A 14,759-nucleotide genomic window follows, 5' to 3' on the forward strand; every position below is an offset into this window, starting at 1 on the left:
GGGTTTATCACAGTGTGTGTGTGTGGGAGTGTTTATCGCAGTGTGTGTGTGTCTGGGGTGGTTGTTTATCACTGTGTTTGTGGGGGGTTGTTTATCACAGTGTTTGTGTGGGGGGGGTTTATCACAGTCTGTGTGTGTGGGAGTGTTTATCGCAGTGTGTGTGTGTCTGGGGTGGTTGTTTATCACTGTGTTTGTGGGGGGTGTTTATCACAGTGTTTGTAGTGGGTGTTTATCGCAGTGTGTGTGGGGTTCTGTTTATCACAGTGTTTGGGGGGTGTTTATTGCAGTGTGTGGGGTTGTTTATCCCAGTGTGTGGGGAGGGGGCGTGTGTGTGTGGGGAGGGGGCGTGTGTGTGTGTGTGTGTGTTGGGGCGGGGGGGGTGGGGTGGGGGCTGCTCAGAAGCAGTAACCTGTCTCCTGAACTGCATAAGTGAAGCACAAATGGCCAATGGGAGGTTTTGGCCATGGTTCTAAAATGTTTCAATGTATTTGTGCTGTTAGTGTTGAAGCAGGAGAATCCTGTCAGACAATGCACATGGTCAAACTGTCTGTCCAGGCAGGTATTGGTGGAGTTTGACCATCTGATTAGGCCGAGCATGGGATTTGGATGGCAGAGTCTGTACTCTGTTAGCTGTTGAAGATTGTGTCCTTGTGCGAGTCTGTTTTTCAGTCAATGCAGGTTACAGAGCCGCCCCCAATTATTTGTGTTTTAATTGAATATGTTTCTCACCACAGGAGGTCAGCAAAGTCAAGGAGCCGGAGCCCGGGGTATTCGAGGCACTCACGGTCACGCAGTAAACACAGGCAATCCCGTTCGCGAAGTCGACATTCGAGTATTTCACCAAGCCGCTTTACCCTGAAATCAAGCCTTGGTGCAGAGCTGAGCAAAACCAAAAGGGCAAGAGCTGCCGTTGCTGCCAAATCCAGCATGAAAGACTCTAAAGATGTAAAATCATCGGCTGGGGTGGTTTGTAAAGCAAGTGCTCACAGTGCTGGCTCCAGCAGCACAACCTGTACGGCAGCACTTAAAGATGTGAAGAAATTGACTAAAATAATAAAGAGCGAGAAGCCACCTTCACCCATTGAAATTTCAAACACAGTGACTATGAAAGTAGAGGAAGACATTGCTGAGCAGATGATTCCAGAGATCAAAATAAAGACTGAAGTACTGGACGATAGCCCAGTGCTCTCCCCATTGGTGCTGCTGGTGAAAGAATCAAAGTCGCCGCTGGTGAAATGTGAGTTGGGAACGCCAAAGGAGAAGACTCTGCCACCATTACCAAACGAAAGTGATCTGGAGAAACCTCCGCTTCCTCCTTTAGGTTCCGCTCCACCACCATTACCTCCAACATCTCCCCCTGTTACACTTCCCCCAGCCCCAGTACAACCACCACCTCCCTTACCACCAGTGACTCTGAACCAGTCTCAGCCTCTGTCAGATATTCTGACTGAAACACCATCACCAATAACCACAGTGCAACTAGCACAGCTCCCAGTACCCTTGTCATTACCATTGCCACCAGTATCAGTTGCTGTACCTGTATTGGCACCTGCATCAGTCTTGACCCACCCACCAACCATCTCTCAGCAACAACCATCGCGGACCACAGTGTTGGGCAGTGTGCTCCCCATGCCACCCATGCTGAACTCCATTATGCCCTTACTGACTTCAACCCTGCCACCGCTGCCATTGCCCCCACTCCTTCCTGGGGAAGATGATATAGAAAGGTAAGAAATTTGTGGTGGATTGAATGTTAAAGCAGCAGCCATATCGGGGGCGGGGGAGGTTCACTCTCAAAATTCTCGTCCTGGAATCGGCCTCTGTTCCAAGATTGTTCCGATTTCTGTGTCTGTCACCACAACTGCAAAAAATGTTCCTGTCTGCAAAAACTCCAGGGTGATATGTACACATTCCGGGAATGATCTGCACACGTTCCGGGAATGACCTGCACACGTTCCGGGAATGATCTGCACACGTTCTGGGAATGGAATGATCTGCACACATACCGGGGATGATCTGCACACATCACCGGGAATGATCTGCACATGTTCCGGGAATGATCTGCACACATACCGGGAATGATCTGCACACATACAGGGAATGATCTGCACACGTTCCGGGAATGGAATGATCTGCACACGTTCCGGGAATGGAATGATCTGCACACATCACCGGGAATGATCTGCACACATACCGGGGATGATCTGCACACATACCGGGAATGATCTGCACACATACCGGGAATGATCTGCACACATACCGGGAATGATCTGCACACATACAGGAAATGATCTGCACACGTTCCGGGAATGGAATGATCTGCACACATCACCGGGAATGATCTGCACACATACCGGGGATGATCTGCACACATACCGGGAATGATCTGCACACATACCGGGAATGATCTGCACACATACCGTGAATGATCTGCACACATACCGGGAATGATCTGCACACGTTGCGGGAATGATCTGCACACATACAGGGAACGATCTGCACACGTTGCGGGAATGATCTGCACACATACCGGGAATGATCTGCACACATACAGGGAACGATCTGCACACGTTGCGGGAATGATCTGCACACATACCAGGAACGATCTGCACACATTCCGGGGATGATCTGCACACATACCGGGAATGATCTGCACACGTTCCGGGAATGACCTGCACACATACCAGGAATGATCTGCACATGTTCCGGTAATGATCTGCACACGTTCCGGGAATGATCTGCACACATACCAGGAATGATCTGCACATGTTCCGGTAATGATCTGCATACGTTCCATGAATGATCTGCACACATACCAGGAACGATCTGCACACGTTCCGGGAATGATCTGCACACATTCCGGGGATGATCTGCACACATACCAGGAATGATCTGCAAACGTTCTGGGAATGATCTGCACACGTTCCGGGAATGATCTGCACACGTTCCGGGAATGATCTGCACACGTTCCGGGAATGACCTGGAGACATACCGGGAATGATCTGCACATGTTCCGGGAACGATACCGGGAACGATCTGCACACGTTCCAGCAGAGGGCAGCAGAGCAGAGCTACTGATCAGCTGTTCTGGGGAAATTTGCATACGTGCAGTGCGGTCAGCCTAATTTGAAGGTGGTTTGTGGAGGGGCTGTTGTCAAGTGACAGTTAAACCCGAAACACTTCGTCAGTATTTCCCAACCTATCTCCTCCTCTAACCAAAAAAAAAACCACGGTTGTTGGGAAGCGGGAGCAGGGGCCTGTCGTGAAGGTGAGTGAATGCCTTAAATTTGCTTACCTTTCAGCGGGAGCAGGTTTTGAGGGAATATCAGGTAAGCTCTTCTTTTCTTTTTCTTTTTCTTGTTTTTTTTTTAAATCTAGAGGGGATGGCAGGGAAGGCAGTACAATGCTCCTCCTGCAGAATGTTTGAGGTGAGGGACGCCGTCAGTTTCCCTGCTGATTTCATCTGTGGGAAGTGCACCCAACTCCAGCTCCTCAAAAACAGTGTTAGGGACCTGGAGCTTGAGCTGGATGAACTTCGGGTCATTCGGGAGGCAGAGGGGGTCATAGATAGGAGCTTCAGGGAAGTAGTTACACCAAAGACTGGAGATAGATGGGTAACTGTAAGAGGGACTGGGAAGAAGCAGTCAGTGCAGGGACCCCCTGCGGTCGTTCCCCTGAGTAACAAGTATACCGTTTTGGATACTTGTGGGGGGGACGACTTACCAGGGGTAAGCCATGGGGTACGGGCCTCTGGCACGGAGTCTGTCCCTGTTGCTCAGAAGGGCAGGGGGGAAAGGAGTAGAACATTAGTAATTGGGGACTCAATAGTCAGGGGCACAGATAGGAGATTTTGTGGGAGCGAGAGAGACTCACGTTTGGTATGTTGCCTCCCAGGTGCAAGGGTAGGTGATGTCTTGGATCGTGTTTTCCGGGGTCCTTAAGGGGGAGGGGGAGCAGCCCCAAGTCGTAGTCCACATTGGCACTAACGACATAGGTAGGAAAGGGGACAAGGATGTCAGGCAGGCCTTTAGGGAGCTAGGATGGAAGCTCAGAGCGAGAACAGAGTTGTTATCTCTGGGTTGTTGCCCGTGCCACGTGATAGTGAGATGAGGAATAGGGAGAGAGAGCAATTAAATACGTGGCTACAGGGATGGTGCAGGCGGGAGGGATTCAGATTTCTGGATAACTGGGGCTCTTTCTGGGGAAGGTGGGACCTCTATAGACAGGATGGTCTACATCTGAACCTGAGGGGCACCAATATCCTGGGGGGGAGATTTGTTAGTGCTCTTTGGGGGGGTTAAACTAATTCAGCAGGGGCATGGGAACCTGGATTGTAGTTTTGGGGTACGGGAGATTGAGAGTATAGAGGTCAGGAGCACAGATTTGACTTCGCAGGAGGGTGCCAGTGTTCAGGTCGGTGGTTTGAAGTGTGTCTACTTCAATGCCAGGAGTATACGAAATAAGGTAGGGGAACTGGCAGCATGGGTTGGTACCTGGGACTTCGATGTTGTGGCCATTTCAGAGACATGGATAGAGCAGGGACAGGAATGGTTGTTGCAGGTTCCGGGGTTTAGGTGTTTTAGTAAGCTCAGAGAAGGGGGCAAAAGAGGGGGAGGTGTGGCGCTGCTAGTCAAGGACAGTATTACGGTGGCGGAAAGGATGCTAGATGGGGACTCTTCTTCCGAGGTAGTATGGGCTGAGGTTAGAAACAGGAAAGGAGAGGTCACCCTGTTGGGAGTTTTCTATAGGCCACCTAATAGTTCTAGGGATGTAGAGGAAAGGATGGCGAAGATGATTCTGGAAAAGAGCGAAAGTAACAGGGTAGTTGTTATGGGAGACTTTAACTTTCCAAATATTGACTGGAAAAGATATAGTTCGAGTACATTAGATGGGTCGTTCTTTGTACAATGTGTGCAGGAGGGTTTCCTGACACAATATGTTGACAGGCCAACAAGAGGCGAGGCCACATTGGATTTGGTTTTGGGTAATGAACCAGGCCAGGTGTTAGATCTGGAGGTAGGTGAGCACTTTGGAAACAGTGACCACAATTCGGTGACCTTTACGTTAGTGATGGAAAGGGATAAGTATACCCCGCAGGGCAAGAGTTATAGCTGGGGGAAGGGCAATTATGATGCCATTAGACATGACTTAGGATGTGTAGGTTGGAGAAGTAGGCTGCAAGGGTTGGGCACACTGGATATGTGGAGCTTGTTCAAGGAACAGCTATTGCATGTTCTTGATAAGCACGTACCAGTCAGGCAGGGAGGAAGGGGTCGAGCGAGGGAACCGTGGTTTACCAAAGAAGTGGAATCTCTTGTTAAGAGGAAGAAGGAGGCCTATGTGAAGATGAGGCGTGAAGTTTCAGTTGGGGCGCTTGATAGTTACAAGAAACGAGGAAGGATCTAAAGAGAGAGCTGAGACGAGCAAGGAGGGGACATGAGAAGTCTTTGGCAGGTAGGATCAAGGAAAACCCAAAAGCTTTCTATAGGTATGTCAGGAATAAAAGAATGACTAGGGTAAGAGTAGGGCCAGTCAAGGACAGTGGTGGGAAGTTGTATGTGAGGCTGAGGAGATAAGCGAGATACTAAATGAATACTTTTCGTCAGTATTCACTCAGGAAAAAGATAATGTTGTGGAGGAGAATGCTGAGACCCAGGCTATTAGAATAGATGGCATTGAGGTGCATAGGGAAGAAGTGTTGGCAATTCTGGACAAGGTGAAAATAGATAAGTCCCCGGGGCCTGATGGGATTTATCCTAGGATTCTCTGGGAAGCCAGGAAAGATATTGCTGAGCCTTTGGCTTTGATTTTTATGTCATAATTGGCTACAGGAATAGTGCCAGAGGACTGGAGGATAGCAAATGTGGTCCCTTTGTTCAAGAAGGGGAGTAGTGATAACCACGGTAACTATAGGCCGGTGAGCCTCACGTCTGTTGTGGGTAAAGTCTTGGAGAGGATTATAAGAGATACGATTTATAATCATCTAGATAGGAATAATATGATTAGGGATAGTCAGCATGGTTTTGTGAAGGGTAGGTCATGCCTCACAAACCTTATCGAGTTCTTTGAGAAGGTGACTGAACAGGTAGACGAGGGTAGAGCAGTTGATGTGTATATGGATTTCAGTAAAGCGTTTGATAAGGTTCCCCACGGTCGGCTATTGCAGAAAATACGGAGGCTGGGGATTGAGGGTGATTTAGAGATGTGGATCAGAAATTGGCTAGTTGAAAGAAGACAGAGGGTGGTGGTTGATGGCAAATGTTCAGAATGGAGTTCAGTTACGAGTGGCGTACCACAAGGATCTGTTCTGGGGCCGTTGCTGTTTGTCATTTTTATAAATGACCTAGAGGAGGGCACAGAAGGTTGGGTGAGTAAATTTGCAGACGACACTAAAGTCGGCGGAGTTATAGACAGTGTGGAAGGATGTTGCAGGTTACAGAGGGACATAGATAAGCTGCAGAGCTGGGCTGAGAGGTGGCAAATGGAGTTTAATGTAGAGAAGTGTGAGGTGATTCACTTTGGAAAGAATAACAGGAATGTGGAATATTTGGCGAATGGTAAAATTCTTAGCAGTGTGGATGAGCAGAGGGATCTCGGTGTCCATGTACATAGATCCCTGAAAGTTGCCACCCAGGTTGATAGGGTTGTGAAGAAGGCCTATGGTGTGTTGGCCTTTATTGGTAGAGGGATTGAGTTCCGGAGCCATGAGGTCATGTTGCAGCTGTACAAAACTCTGGTACGGCCGCATTTGGAGTATTGCATACAGTTCTGGTCGCCTCATTATAGGAAGGACGTGGAAGCTTTGGAACGGGTGCAGAGGAGATTTACCAGGATGTTGCCTGGTATGGAGGGAAAATCTTATGAGGAAAGGCTGATGGACTTGAGGTTGTTTTCGTTAGAGAGAAGAAGGTTAAGAGGTGACTTAATAGAGGCATACAAAATGATCAGAGGGTTAGATAGGGTGGACAGCGAGAGCCTTCTCCCGCGGATGGAGGTGGCTAGCACGAGGGGACATAGCCTTAAATTGAGGGGTAATAGATATAGGACAGACGTCAGAGGTAGGTTTTTTACGCAAAGAGTGGTGAGGCCGTGGAATGCCCTACCTGCAACAGTAGTGAACTCGCCAACATTGAGGGCATTTAAAAGTTTATTGGATAAGCATATGGATGATAATGGCAAAGTGTAGGTTAGATGGCCTTTAGTTTTTGACTTCCCATGTTGGTGCAACATCGTGGGCCGAAGGGCCTGTACTGCGCTGTATCGTTCTATGTTCTATGTTCCGGGAATAATCTGGAGACATACCGGGAATGATCTGCACATGTTCCGGGAATGATCACACATACCGGGGATGATCTGCACACATTCCGGGAAGGATTTGCGCACGTCCGGGAATGATCTGCACACGTCCGGGAATGATCTGCACACTTTCCGGTAATGATTGGCACACGTACCGGGAATGATCTGCACACTTTCCGGGAATAATCACACATACCGGGGATGATCTGCACACGTTCCGGGAATGATCTGCACACTTTCTGGGAATAATCACACATACCGGGGATGATCTGCACACGTTCCGGGAATGATCTGCACATGTTCCGGGAATGATCTGCACCAGTTCCGGGAATGATCTGCACACGTTCCGGGGATGATCTGCAAACATTCCGGGAATAATCCTCATGTTCCGGGAATGATCTGCACACGTTCCGGGAATTATCTGCACACGTTAGAGGATGAGAAGGGAGTTTTAATAATGGGAAATGAGGAAATGGCTGAGGAACTGAACAGGTTTTTTGGGTCGGTCTTCACAGTGGAAGACACAAATAACATGCCAGTGACTGATATAAATGAGGCTATGACAGGTGAGGACCTTGAGACGATTGTTATCACTAAGGAGGGAGTGATGGGCAAGCTAATGGGGCTAAAGGTAGACAAGTCTCCTGGCCCTGATGGAATGCATCCCAGAGTGCTAAAAGAGATGGCTAGGGAAATTTCAGATGCACTAGTGATAATTTACCGAAATTCACTAGACTCTGGGGTGGTCCCGGTGGATTGGAAATTAGCAAACGTGACGCCACTGTTTAAAAAAGGAGGTAGGCAGAAAGCAGGAAATTATAGGCCAGTGAGTTTAACTTCGGTAATAGGGAAGATGCTGGAATCTATCATCAAGGAAGAAATTGCGAGGCATCTGGATAGAAATTGTCCCATTGGGCAGACGCAGCATGGGTTCGTAAAAGGCAGGTCGTGCCTAACTAATTTAGTGGAATTTTTTGAGGACATTACCAGTGCAGTAGATAATGGGGAGCCGATGGATGTGGTATATCTGGATTTCCAGAAAGCCTTTGACAAGGTGCCACACAAAAGGTTGCTGCATATGATAAAGATGCATGGCATTAAGGGTAAAGTAGTAGCATGGATAGAGGATTGGTTAATTAATAGAAAGCAAAGAGTTGGGATAAATGGGTGTTTCTCTGGTTGGCAATCAGTAGCTAGTGGTGTCCCTCAGGGATCCGTGTTGGGCCCACAATTGTTCACAATTTACATTGATGATTTGGAGTTGGGGACCAAGGGCAATGTGTCCAAGTTTGCAGATGACACTAAGATGAGTGGTAAAGCGAAAAGTGCAGAGGATACTGGAAGTCTGCAGAGGGATTTGGATAGGTTAAGTGAATGGGCTCGGGTCTGGCAGATGGAATACAATGTTGACAAATGTGAGGTTATCCATTTTGGTAGGAATAACAGCAAACGGGATTATTATTTAAACGATAAAATATTAAAGCATGCCGCTGTTCAGAGAGACTTGGGTGTGCTAGTGCATGAGTCACAGAAGGTTGGTTTACAAGTGCAACAGGTGATTAAGAAGGCAAATGGAATTTTGTCCTTCATTGCTAGAGGGATGGAGTTTAAGACTAGGGAGGTTATGTTGCAATTGTATAAGGTGTTAGTGCGGCCACACCTGGAGTATTGTGTTCAGTTTTGGTCTCCTTACTTGAGAAAGGACGTACTGGCGCTGGAGGGTGTGCAGAGGAGATTCACTAGGTTAATCCCAGAGCTGAAGGGGTTGGATTATGAGGAGAGGTTGAGTGGACTGGGACTGTACTCGTTGGAATTTAGAAGGATGAGGGGGGATCTTATAGAAACATTTAAAATTATGAAGGGAATAGATAGATAGAGAAATACAGCACAGAACAGGCCCTTCGGCCCACGATGTTGCGCCGAACTTTTGTCCTAGGTTAATCATAGAATTTTGGACAATTTGTCATGGCCAATCCACCCAACCTGCACATCTTTGGACTGTGGGAGGAAACCGGAGTACCCGGAGGAAACCCACGCAGTCACGGGGAGGATGTGCAGACTCCACACAGACAGTGACCCAAGTCGAAATCGAACTTGGGACCCTGGAGCTGTGAAGCAATTGTGCTATCCACAATGCTACCGTGCTGCCCTTAAGAAGTTAACCTACACTCCCTTATTCTACCCTAATCCAAGTACCTATCCAATAGCCGCTTGAAGGTCCATAAATTTTCCGACTCAACTACTACCACAGGCAGTGCATTCCATGCCCCCACTGCTCTCTGGGTAAAGAACCTACCTCTGACATCCCCTCTATATCTTCCACCATTTATCTTAAATTTATGTCCCCTTGTAATGGTGTGTTCCACCCGGGGAAAAGTCTCTGACTGTCTACTCTATCTATTCCCCTGATCATCTTATAAACCTCTATCAAGTCGCCCCTCATCCTTCTCCGTTCTAATGAGAAAAGGCCTAACACCCTCAATCTTTCCTCGTATGACCTACTCTCCATTCCAGGCAACATCCTGGTAAATCTCCTTTGCACCTTTTCCAAAGCTTCCACATCCTTCCTAAAATGAGGTGACCAGAACTGCACACAGTACTCCAAATGTGGCCTGACCAAGGTTTTGTACAGCTGCATCATCACCTCACGGCTCTTAAATTCAATCCCTCTGCTAATGAACGCTAGCACAGGAATAGATAGGATAGATGCGGGCAGGTTGTTTCCACTGGCGGGTGACAGCAGAACTAGGGGGCATAGCCTCAAAATAAGGGGAAGTAGATTTAGAACTGAGTTTAGGAGGAACTTCTTCACCCAAAGGGTTGTGAATCTATGGAATTCCTTGCCCAGTGAAGCAGTTGAGGCTCCTTCATTACATGTTTTTAAGGTAAAGATAGATAGTTTTTTGAAGAATAAAGGGATTAAGGGTTATGGTGTTCGGGCCGGAAAGTGGAGCTGAGTCCACAAAAGATCAGCCATGATCTCATTGAATGGCGGAGCAGGCTCGAGGGGCCAGATGGCCTACTCCTGCTCCTAGTTCTTATGTTCTTATGTTCCGGGAATGATCTGCACACATTCCGGAAATGATCTGCACACGTTCCGGGAGTGATCTGCACACGTTCCGGGGATGATCTGCACACTTTCTGGGAATAATCACACATTCCAGGAATGATCTGTACACGTACCGGGAATGATCTGCACACGTTCCGGGAAGGATTTGCACCCGTTCAAGGGGTGATTTGCACACATTTCGGGAATGATCTGCACACGTTCCGGGAATGATCACACATTCCAGGAATGATCTGTACACATACCGGGAATGATCTGCACACGTTCCGGGAATGATCTGCACACGTTCCGGGGATGATCTGCACATGTTCCAGGGATGATCTGCACACATTCCGGGAATAATCTGGAGACATACCGGGAATGATCTGCACATGTTCCGGGAATGATCTACACACATTCCGGGAATAATCTGGAGACATACCGGGAATGATCTGCACATGTTCCGGGAATGATCACACATACCGGGGATGATCTGCACATGTTCCGGGAATGATCACACATACTGGGAATCATCTGCACACCTTCCGGGAATGATCTGCACACGTTCCAGGGGTGATCTGCACCCGTTCCGGGAATGATCTGCACACATCCCGGGAATGATCTGCACACGTTCCAGGGGTGATCTGCACCCGTTCCGGGAATGATCTGCACACATCCCGGGAATGATCTGCACATACTCCGGGAATGATCGGCACGCGTTCCGGGAATGATCTGCACACATTCCGGGAATGATCTGCACACTTTCCGGTAATGATTGGCACACGTTCCAGGAATGATCGGCACACGTTCCGGGAATGATCTGCACACATTCCGGGAATGATCTGCACACTTTCCGGTAATGATCGGTACACGTACCGGGAATGATCTGCACACATTCCGGGAATGATCTGCACACGTTCTGGGAATGATCAGTACATATAGTCTGCCTCTCATCATTCCTGTTTCAAATAACAAAGAAAACTGTGGTTTTGCGGGTCTGAGATTGCGCTACTTTCTCAGGTCATCATTTCCGCTGTAACCATTTGTACAAAGGCCAGGACATCAACATTGCTACAGTGACACTGACTCACCTGTGGAGCCCATCAATCCCCTGACAATCTCCACTATATTTTGAATGATCTCATTCTCGTACAAATGCTGTCTTTGGACTGATCGAAGGTGAAGTGGATACTTTTGGCCTAGATGAGGCATTCGGTGTTTGGTCCTCTCTCTGCCTGTTTCTAAATGGAGTTGGGTATTTATCAGAATGAATCCAATAGTCTGGTTGGTCAGTTGAGAATGAGCAGCCTGAAATCTGTAGATGAGCCCAAAGCACGGGGATGCAGAGACTGTTTGAACACGTGGATGGAGAGACTGTATAACACAAGCAAAGAGAGAGACATTGCATAGCTCACGTGGATGGAGAGAGTGCAGCATTCTTTGATGATCTGTAACTGATCAGGAATTCTTTGTCAACGTAACAGGCTTCCATCAGCTGTAGTTTTGAGATCCTTCTGTAGTGCAGTGGATTAAATCTAATGTCTTTCTCTCCGTTCCATACATTTTGCAGCTTGATGATAAATGATCCTTAACATTTTTTTATTACATTTTATTATGATTGGCAAACTACATGTTTGGAACAATGAAGAATCATCCGCAACAAATATAGCAGGAGGAGATCAAGGGTTAAAGTCCCTCTCTGAAACATGTGATCAGATTCGGCAACGCACTCTGATTCTTCCCACCCCTGCCCTTCCCTCTTGCCGCTTCACCACGACCTGCCCCTGGTGCCCTGGTTTTACGGTATGCTAACGCTGTTTCTCTTTCAGTCCTAAGGAAATCCAGCCTGTCAAACCTGCCAAGAAAGACAGAGACCAAAGAACAAGACACTTGCTAGCGGACCTCCCACTCCCACCGGAACTCCCTGGAACAGATCCGTCATCGCCAGATTCCCCGGAGCAGAAGACACCACCTCCATCTCTGCCGGTCCCGAAAAAGAGGCCCAAGTAAGAATATCTGAGGATCAATATCTGAATGACCTGGCCTCGTACCTGCCTTTGTTTATTGAACAGGGTTCTCGCTCTATCATTTGTTTCTGAGGGAACCAGGAGTTGGGTTAATTCAAAATGCGAAAAAACATAAGTGGCAGAATCGGGCTGTGGTTTGTCACTGGCCTGAACTGCCAATTGCGAAACCCTTTGAACACCCAGCAAAGGTGAACAATAATGTTGGAGGTGGATGCCAGGACAGGACTGTGTATGAGTGGTGAAAGGTGCTGCCTGTGTACTCTCAGCATCAATCTTTCCTTTTCGATCAAAATCAGACAGCCAACTGCAGAAACTGTTCACTTCCAAGGAACCTAGTCCTATATATTCCAGGTACAGCCCTACAGGGAATGGCATTGGAGAGTTGGTACCTGTGGCACTGTACTCAGTCACAGTCAGTGTGTGTGGCACTGTACTCAGTCACAGTCAGTGTGTGTGGCACTGTACTCAGTCACAGTCAGTGTGTGTGGCACTGTACTCAGTCACAGTCAGTGTGTGTGGAACTGTACTCAGTCACAGTCAGAGTGTGTGGAACTGTACTCAGTCACAGTCAGTGTGTGTGGAACTGTACCCCAGTGAGAGTCAGTATGTGTGGAACTGTACTCAGTCACAGTCAGTGTGTGTGGAACTGTACCCCAGTGAGAGTCAGTGTGTGTGGAACTGTACCCCAGTGAGAGTCAGTATGTGTGGAACTGTATCCCAGTGAGAGTCAGTATGTGTGGAACTGTACCCCAGTGAGAGTCAGTGTGTGTGGAACTGTACCCCAGTGAGAGTCAGTGTGTGTGGAACTGTACCCCAGTGAGAGTCAGTGTGTGTGGAACTGTACCCCAGTGAGCGTGGAACTGTACCCCAGTGAGAGTCAATGTGTGTGGAACTGTATCCCAGTGAGAGTCAGTGTGTGTGGAACTGTACCCCAGTGAGAGTCAGTGTGTGTGGAACTGTATCCCAGTGAGAGTCAGTGTGTGTGGAACTGTATCCCAGTGAGAGTCAGTGTGTGTGGAACTGTATCCCAGTGAGAGTCAGTGTGTGTGGAACTGTATCCCAATGAGAGTCAGTGTGTGTGGAACTGTATCCCAGTGACAGTCAGTGTGTGTGGCACTGTACTCAGTCACAGTCAGTGTGTGTGGAACTGTACCCCAGTGAGAGTCAGTATGTGTGGAACTGTAACCCAGTGAGAGTCAGTATGTGTGGAACTGTACCCCAGTGAGAGTCAGTGTGTGTGGAACTGTACCCCAGTGAGAGTCATTATGTGCAGAACTGTACCCCAGTGAGAGTCAGTGTGTGTGGAACTGTACCCCAGTGAGCGTGGAACTGTACCCCAGTGAGAGTCAGTGTGTGTGGAACTGTATCCCAGTGAGAGTCAGTGTGTGTGGAACTGTATCCCAGTGAGAGTCAGTGTGTGTGGAACTGTATCCCAGCGAGAGTCAGTGTGTGTGGAACTGTACCCCAGTGAGCGTCAGTGTGTGTGGAACTGTATCCCAGTGAGAGTCAGTGTGTGTGGAACTGTACCCCAGTGAGAGTCAGTGTGTGTGGGACTGTATCCCAGTGAGAGTCAGTGTTTGTGGCACTGTACTCAGTCACAGTCAGTGTGTGTGGAACTGTACTCAGTCACAGTCAGTGTGTGTGGCACTGTACCCCAGTGAGAGTCAGTATGTGTGGAACGGTACTCAGTCACAGTCAGTGTGTGTGGAACTGTACCCCAGTGAGAGTCAGTGTGTGTGGAACTGTACTCAGTCACAGTCAGTGTGTGTGGAACTGTACCCCAGTGAGAGTCAGTGTGTGTGGAACTGTACCCCAGTGAGAGTCAGTGTGTGTGGAACTGTATCTCAGTGAGAGTCAGTATGTGTGGAACTGTACCCCAGTGAGAGTCAGTGTGTGTGGAACTGTACCCCAGTGAGAGTCAGTGTGTGTGGAACTGTACCCCAGTGAGAGTCAGTGTGTGTGGAACTGTACCCCAGTGAGCGTGGAACTGTACCCCAGTGAGAGTCAATGTGTGTGGAACTGTATTCCAGTGAGAGTCAGTGTGTGTGGAACTGTACCCCAGTGAGCGTCAGCGTGTGTGGAACTGTATCCCAGTGAGAGTCAGTATGTGTGGAACTGTATCCCAGCGAGAGTCAGTGTGTGTGGAACTGTACCCCAGTGAGAGTCAGTGTGTGTGGAACTGTACCCCAATGAGAGTCAATATGTGTGGAACTGTATCCCAGTGAGAGTCAGTGTGTGTGGAACTGTGTCCCAGTGAGTCAGTGTGTGGAACTGTACTCCAGTGAGAGTCAGTATGTGTGGAACTGTATCTCAGTGAGAGTCAGTGTGTGTGGAACTGTATCTCAGTGAGAGTCAGTGTGTGTGGAACTGCACCCTTGTGAGAGTCAGTG

General features: G+C 48.4%; 1 protein-coding gene across 1 annotated transcript in view; it reads left to right on the forward strand.

Annotated features, from left to right (window-relative positions):
* The first annotated feature begins 496 nt into the window (after positions 1-496).
* Positions 497-14,759, forward strand: part of cdk12 (cyclin-dependent kinase 12) — an 82,153-nt gene continuing 67,890 nt past the window's right edge. The window contains exons 1-2 of the mRNA XM_038778933.1: positions 497-1,727; positions 12,172-12,348. Of these exons, the coding sequence (XP_038634861.1) occupies positions 673-1,727; positions 12,172-12,348 (1,232 nt within the window). The 5' untranslated portion in view covers positions 497-672. The remainder of the gene's footprint in view (positions 1,728-12,171; positions 12,349-14,759) is intronic.

This window comes from Scyliorhinus canicula, chromosome 19, assembly GCF_902713615.1.
Source record: "Scyliorhinus canicula chromosome 19, sScyCan1.1, whole genome shotgun sequence".
Classification (NCBI taxonomy): domain Eukaryota; kingdom Metazoa; phylum Chordata; class Chondrichthyes; order Carcharhiniformes; family Scyliorhinidae; genus Scyliorhinus; species Scyliorhinus canicula.